Source organism: Saccostrea cucullata, unplaced genomic scaffold (assembly GCF_032062105.1).
Source record: "Saccostrea cucullata isolate Sc308-1 unplaced genomic scaffold, CSIRO_AGI_Scuc_v1 ctg628, whole genome shotgun sequence".
NCBI lineage: Eukaryota > Metazoa > Mollusca > Bivalvia > Ostreida > Ostreidae > Saccostrea > Saccostrea cuccullata.
Window position 1 is genome coordinate 92,055 of NW_026927928.1, and position 7,670 is coordinate 99,724.

At 34.5% G+C, this 7,670-nt stretch overlaps 1 protein-coding gene across 1 annotated transcript; it reads right to left on the reverse strand.

Annotated features, from left to right (window-relative positions):
* Positions 1 to 1,319: 1,319 nt before the first annotated feature.
* Positions 1,320 to 6,486, reverse strand: LOC134275890 (uncharacterized). Its single transcript, XM_062758169.1, has 5 exons — positions 5,461 to 6,486; positions 4,515 to 5,273; positions 3,810 to 4,429; positions 2,798 to 3,015; positions 1,320 to 2,699 (listed from the first exon to the last, which is right to left on the reverse strand). The coding sequence occupies exons 1-5, from the start codon at positions 6,317 to 6,319 to the stop codon at positions 2,606 to 2,608; spliced, it is 2,550 nt and encodes an 849-aa protein (XP_062614153.1). The 5' UTR covers positions 6,320 to 6,486; the 3' UTR covers positions 1,320 to 2,605.
* Positions 6,487 to 7,670: the final 1,184 nt, after the last annotated feature.

A 7,670-nucleotide genomic window follows, 5' to 3' on the forward strand; every position in this document is an offset into this window, starting at 1 on the left:
CGAAAATTCGTAATATTACAAAAAAAAGTATTACGAGAAAGCGTAATATTACAAGTTATCGTAATATAAAACTTATATTACAATTTTTCGTAATGTAGTTAAATTACGAATACGCGTAATATAGCAGATTGTAGAGACTATATTACGAGTTTTCGTAATCCAAGACAAGTTCAAGCATTGCAAGAAATTGAGTGGCGGATAGCAAAGTATGACGTTTAATACGAGATGTCACGGGCGATAACTTGTACGACTCTTACTAAGATTTGAATTCTGTGTATTTCAATAAGAATTGCACAAAAGTTGTATTATGCGATGAGGGTGTAATTTTTAGGGTAGACTTCGGAAGAAAAGTAGGGAGTTCGGGTGATATAGACCAATGCGACATGCTTAAGGGAATATTGAAATTTACTGGAAAATTGGTCTTATCCTTGGGAAAATTCCTATAAAAGAATAATAAAAGAAATTGTCCACTCACCCATCGCTGGCGGTACTTTCTTCTTGAATTTCCATGCTTTCTGATAGGCGTAACTGACCAAACTGACCGCGTGTTATCAGTAGCCATGGAATCTGATATATTACTGACGTCATACTTTGCTACCCACCACTCAATTTCTTGCAATGCTTGAATTTGTCTTGGATTACGAAAACTCGTAATATAGTCTCTTACAATCTGCTATATTATGCGTATTCGTAATTTAACTACATTACGAAAAATTATAATATAAATTTTATATTACGAAAACTTGTAACATTATGATCTTTCGTAATCTTACGTTTTTTCGTAATATTACGAATTTTCGTATTGGACTGGACTGTCTAAGAGTTTTAACTTTTGAAATTCTAAAACTATAAGCATTAATGTAAAGCAATGTGAAGTTAGTTTGGTTTCAGTAACCATTTTGGCATCCACAGTTACATCAAGAGATTCTCTAAAGGCCATGACCTAGATCTAGACAAATGCACAGATCCCGTGACTCCTTATATGGTATAAGGCACGGCTTTTTTGACACGGGTTTCCAAAAAACCGTGTCTCCATATATGGAAAAGGACACGGGTTTCAGACACGGGTTTACAGAATCCGTGAGTCCATATATGGAAACTAGCACGGCTTTCTGACACGGGTTTTGTAAAACCGTGTGATCTCATTTAAATATTTCGGCCAATATCCCGTGCCGTGTCCGTGCCTCGACCACTTTTAGGCACGGCTTTCCATACATACTTTACATAGGAGCACGGAATGCTAAAGCACGGGTTTCTGGAGACGGAATCCGTGCCTGAGCCGTGTCTAAGCCGCCCGGACTGTTTCGTACGGGAATGATCATATATTGAAAATGTATAGTCTTTCAAAAATGTTCATTTTTAGCAGAAAAAATATTTGTATGGTTGGGATGTGGTGTCCAAAATTGTAAAATTTGTAGCCCCAGTGTGAGGAGTTGATTATTTAGTGAAAATTAACTACCGTTTTTCTCTGGATTTCAAGGGGAAAAGTGTATTGTTGTGAAGCAATAGTGTACCTCTTCTAAAACACTTTGAATGCCTTTGCTTCGGGGTCAAGGGTTCTGGTGGGGCTATATTGATTATATGTGAATTGAAAAATTTTAATGGATACTACTGTGAGATGTCATTCTCTAGTCATCCTTAATTTCATGTACTTACATTTCCATTCGGGTCCTTTGCAAACTCTCAACATATATTTCAATTTAAGAATTAAGCTTTCATCTGATTTACAAAATAGTTTCCCTGACTTTATAGGTACAGCTGTATGTAGGATGACGTAGAATGGTGGAAACATATTAATTAATGTTGAGGAAAGAATTGGGTGTTTAAAAAAAACAATGTACACATCTTTTAACTAAAGATGTACAGTTAAACAAGGTTACAACAAACAACCTTACAGCAAAATCATGCTTGCTGCGAATTGACTTTTCTAAAACGTTTAAAAAAAATTTTCTGATAGAACGTCAGTAACGTTTAATTGTATTTTTTCGTCACCGGCACTTCGCAATAACTGTGATACTCATTTTATGTGTTAAAATACACGACGACAAAATTTCCCATGCATTTAGCTGACATATATGAATATATCTTTCAACTTGTACCATAAATATTTTTTTTTTAAACTATAAACATGTAGAAAAACTATGTAAAACCCTTTCAATGACATTAAAAGCTAAACAACTAACTCAAAAAAATCCACCTTCCAAGTCTCTCTTCCTCGCTGTTTCTCTTATAATGTACCCAATATACCGGTAAGTAATGTTCTTCTAACTACCGACAGAATTTAACAAGTAAAAATCTTGTAAGAAAACATGACATCAAAAATATAGGAAAACAAACATTCCTTCATATATAAAAATAGATAGCACAGACTGATACTAACAATGCTATAATTCTTTCTTTCTCACTCACTCCCTCGCTCTGTGGTTAAAAAAAATAATCGAGAATTTTCCCTTGTAAACAGGTATAAGTACTTGAAATTGTATTACGGTAAGTACGGAATAAATTTACTTAAAACTGATATGTAGTCAAGACAAAATAACTTTTTTGAAGTTTTAAGTCAAAGTAACTCAATCCAAAGTCTCAAATTGCTTCTAAACTGTCTGCCTTATTGCTGCTCCCTGTCATCTCTCTCTGTGATTCCTTTCGCTTCTAGTTCCTCTCGAACACGCAGAAGATAACCTGGGTCTGGATATCCAAACCTTTACGAAAATGATTGAAATATACAAGTATTCAAAATCAAATTGAATGCTTTTACATGTAAGAATCGGTGATTACTATTAATTTTGTATATTTTTACCTCTCAGGCCCGCCTTTAGGTCTCGTTTTGTGATGGATGTCATTCCAAGTGACGACGTTACTTTGCCCTGTCGTTCTGGATGATCCTACAGTAAATATCAATCCCTGTTTGAAGGCTCTCTCCAACATACGTAAAACAGCCGTGCCTTCTTTAGTAGCTGGAAGGAATGCTAAACGGCGAGTCCCTTTGTAAGGCAGACCTGGGTGTGGATGACAATCCTGAAATATTGAAAAATCAGTTATTTTTTCTTGTTTTAGCAAATGATTCAATTAGAATTTCGCAATGTTATAGCTGGTGGACATTTTGTGGGTCTATTTAAAGCAATATGAGCTGCATTTTTGAGAATTTCATTTTGCTGGTAAAATCTGTTATTATGATTTTTCAGTATGTAATCTAAACCCTTATGATCAATAAGACCAAATTAAAGTTTAAAAATGTTTCAGAAGAAATATTTCTGTACAACCGAATATACAGTATTATATAAGAAATCATTATTGTACAGGACGACAATAATTAATTTTTGCTTCAATCAAGGCTTATAAAACGTTCTTCCATACCAAATATGAACAAAAGAAGTTTATAAACGTTCTATTTTCCTGTCATTGAAATAGTTAATCACAAATTTGAAATATTTTTTTCCGATGTCAAACATGCAGCTCATATTGCTTTAAATAGACCCACAAAATGTCCACCAGCTATAACATTGCGAAATTCTAGTTGAATCATTTGCTAAAACAAGAAAAAATAACTGATTTTTCTTTATCAATAGTGAAATAAATTTATACATACGTCTAGTGCATTTGTTGCACACATAATTATAAATCAAGATACACAGACTTTTACGATTGGTCTTATATAATTTCAAATGTTGCTATACGTAAAAATATTGAATTTGAGGCTTTTATGCATCCCTTACTTGGCATTGTATAATGGTATAATCTTTTTTTTTTTTTTTTTTTTTTTTTTATAAATTTTAAAATTAAACCTAGGTGCAATATCCTTTAGTCTTTACCTCTTGAACTCCATCTGGAAATTCATAAAGAATTTCCCAGGTGTTGGACTCTGGATGTCCCGGGAGAGAGTAATTTTCTTTGAAAACTGTTGCTGTTCCTGTTTGTGGCTGATCTCCATAAATTTTCCCATAGACAGTATTGCAAACGGGGCATGCAGTCTTTCTCGAGAAGAAATCGCCAATGCACTCCTCACAGAATACGTGGTGGCAAAGGTTGAGCTCTACAGGCTTGGTGTATGGTTCCAAGCAGATGACACAGGAATCCGAAGATTTCTCTGCTGGATTCTGGAAATATGTCTTATTATTTGGTAGGCTTTTCTTTCTGCGTTCCATGGTCCATATTTCTGCATGTTTGTTGTCCTTATCCTCGGTAGAAGCTTTGTGTTCACTAAGATCAGCAGAAGCAGGCCGTGCCGTAGGTGGGAGTGGTCTTGATTGTCTATATTTTTCGGCTGATCCTTCCATAAAGACGTTAATGAATGCTTCATTCGTATTGTCATTGAAACTGACCAAGTGGATTTCATTCAGAGCGATTTTATCATTACGATTTGAATAGCTGTCAATGGCGAAATACACAGACCAGCAAAGCTTTTCTAAATACCTAGGATCTGTCATCATCCCTAAAAATTGCGAAATAGGAAACAATTGTGTTGATAAAAATTGTTAGATATATATTTCCAAATTTTCAATTTAAAAAAAACTTACCAGCTCCGAATAAAGGCATTGCAAGAGAGTTGGGATGTGCTGCAGACTTCTTTTTTACAGGTGCTATAATATTTTCTGCGCAATTCAAAACATGACACACCGTTTGCTTCAAGTCAAGCAGTTCATTTTCTTTCGGAGCTCTTTCATGAGGAAAACGATATAAAATTGCAAGGATTACATGCTTGTAGTGGAGTTTTCCTGCGTGCAAAACATGTGTATCACCTATAGGGAGATTTTTCCCTGTCTTGGTTACTTTTTCCTGAACTTTCTTAAAGTCCCTCTGGTAAAGCGGACCAGCATTTTTTAGAATGCTTTGGGCAAGAGCTCCAGATCCTGTCACTCCTCTATTTTCAGAGCAAACAAGTATCCCGATATTTTTAAGAGAAACAATGTCCCCTTTGTATATGAATATCTTCAGTTTTCTGCCCATTTCAAATGAGAGTACTCCTCCTTTGTCTTTTCCTACAAATTGACATCGTGATTGATTTGAAGACGCCTCTAGTTTGTCTTGTTTGTTCACTGACTTCGAACCTTGAAGACTTAGTTGGGCGTAACGTCGCATGACGTCATCCGGATTAAGACTTTCGTGTTTCTGCAGAAAAGTGTGATATGCAGATGCTGTTAGGTCTAAGATATTGTTGTTTGGATCCATATCAACCAAATGTACTTCTCGTAATTTCCTTCTATGCTTTTTGTCGAAATCTGTGATCGCTTTCACGTACATTGGAGCACACACCTCCGCAGGAACTCCGAATATTCCTAACAGGAAGAAAAATATAGTACACAGATCAACTACGTTATAGTCTACAACCAGCTGATAAACCTTCCTCAAACTTAATATAAATCAAAAGCTGAAAATTGATTATTAATACGAAGTTATTATTGACACAATTTACAAAAATTATTCCACTGTCTCAACAAAAAAGGTAAATCTATGGCATCATACCTGAACTTATGGGTGGTATTGCAACTGAAGACAGCTGTGCCTTTTCTGCTTTTTCTAGTATATTGATGACTGTTTTAAGAAGATCTTCTAAGCATTGTACCCTTTTCCCTTCATCATAATTTGCCCATTCTGGACCGACAGCATTAACGACGCATTTGCATGGCAGATTCCCTGCACTAGTCACCACATTTTCTGTAACTTTAATTTTTTTCTTTTCTATTATAATACTTTTGCAATCGTCTTCAAAGTCCTTTCCTGCGGCTTTAGAAATGTGTAAAGCACAACCCCCAGTGTTTAACAATTGGTCATTTGCCGGGTTAACTATAGCATCCAGTTTTAATTTTGTAATATCTGCGGTGTATATTCTAAATATCAAATCACTTTTTAATGTTACGTCTACTTTATACGAATTTTTTATAGGCCTGCACATAGGACTTGTTCCAAAAGAATTGCCATTTGGTACATGCACAATCGGATCTTGTGGTTTTGTCTTCTTTGCTTGCTGGATCGACTTTTCCCGTTCTTCTAATTTTTTTGCCTCTTGTGCTTTTGCGCCTTTAAGGCTCTTTGAAAACGATGTAGGGTTTGTTTTAAGACCTTCAACATTTTGTGCAAGTTCACTAACCGTTCCTGTATTTTCCTCTGTCCTTCCAAGTACTTTTTTAAGCTTCTTCATGTAATCGTTCGGGTCACAGACTGTTGTTTTAAATTTCATTCGAAATACTTGTGATTGACCAAGCTTTTTCTCTCTGTAGAATATATTATTTTTTTTCATGAACTCTCTTATTTTTGCTTGACTTCCTTCATCTTTTTCTGTTATAACTTTCTCCTGTGTCAATCTTCCTAACCACCCAAGCATTTCTCTTTTAATTTTTTCTACAGATTCATCTCCTTTTGTTTTGGTTTGAATAATAACTTGTGCAGGTGATGTGCATGTCGAAACATGAATATCTTTGTAGTTTTTACTTATATCTTGAAGTTCTTTTTTGAAAAGAGCAACCAGCTCTTCTGCATGTTCTTCTTCAATTGTTCTCTAAAGAAAAAAAGTTTCATTTGAAATCCAAAATGTCCGCGTATGAAAAGCAATGCAAAATTATGAAGTGATGTGCATTTTTTTTCAATATACACTGTATATTTTTCTCGATGGTTGGAAATACTAGACTGCAGCTCTCATAATTTATATAAATTGACATTTTACTCTGTATTATAGCTATGTTTTTATCTTTGAGATGCTAAAAAATGTGTATGTTAATGTTTATAAATATGCATGCACTATCATATGATCATCTAAATCCTGTATTCTCAGGAAATCATATTTTATCTCAAAGCATTCAAAGAAAAAGAGTTTTCAACATTTAATATATCCCTTCTATACACACTTTCAGTAAATATACACCATTGAATTCTAATGAGGGGTGGTGATTAGCTAGCAGTTTTTGGGCATCACTAGTGTTAAACATATATATTTTTACACGATCATGTAAAACACATAAAATTTAAAAGTGCACAAATGTATATGGTGTTATTGAAACACATGTTAAAAATATGTTTCACATGATTGTGTTTAACATGTGTAAAAATAAACACACGGTGTATTTATACACATGAAAATATGTTAAACATATGTTTTATATATGTTATACTTTAAAAGGATCAATAAGCACCACATTCACACATTTGGGTTTTGTGGAAAAAGTTTATTTTTGCGTGGTCTCTGTGTCTTCTGTCCATTTTTTACAAAAGTGAATTCGTTTCTTTGAATCAAAATAACAAAAATAACGTTTCAAAATCATGGAGAGAAGACCCAGAGATAGAAAATTTTAGAAAACCGTGTTTAAAAATGTACCATTTTTGTACCAAATGTCTTATCTGGCAAATCATCAAGTTATATTTTAGCAAATCAAAGCTCAATTTCGGGAAAATATTTTCCTTTTCCGTTGCACAGGAACCCGATTAATAGCTTTAAAAATGTTAAAATTTTATGTGACATGTCGATTAAACTTTTACTTTTCAATTACGCCACGATTTCTGCTGAATGCCAATCAAAGCGCCCACGTTCTTTTCACTTTTTATCTGTCGCATTATGAGCACTTCGCCCGTCTTATCCACCCATCATCTTATTGAGGCACATCTCGTCGGTTCCTACGGGCCTGAAGGGTTGAGATTAGAATTTCAAACTTCCACTATAATTAATCCCAGTCGAAAAAAGC

Coding starts and splice junctions, on each gene's coding strand:
- LOC134275890 (XM_062758169.1), bottom strand. CDS start 6,319: ATGCTTGGGTGGTTAGGAAGATTGACACAGGAGAAAGTTATAACAGAA. Junction 4,430..4,514: donor AATGCCTTTATTCGGAGCTG/GTAAGTTTTTTT, acceptor CGCAATTTTTAG/GGATGATGACAGATCCTAGG. Junction 2,700..2,797: donor CCTAAAGGCGGGCCTGAGAG/GTAAAAATATAC, acceptor ATTTTCGTAAAG/GTTTGGATATCCAGACCCAG.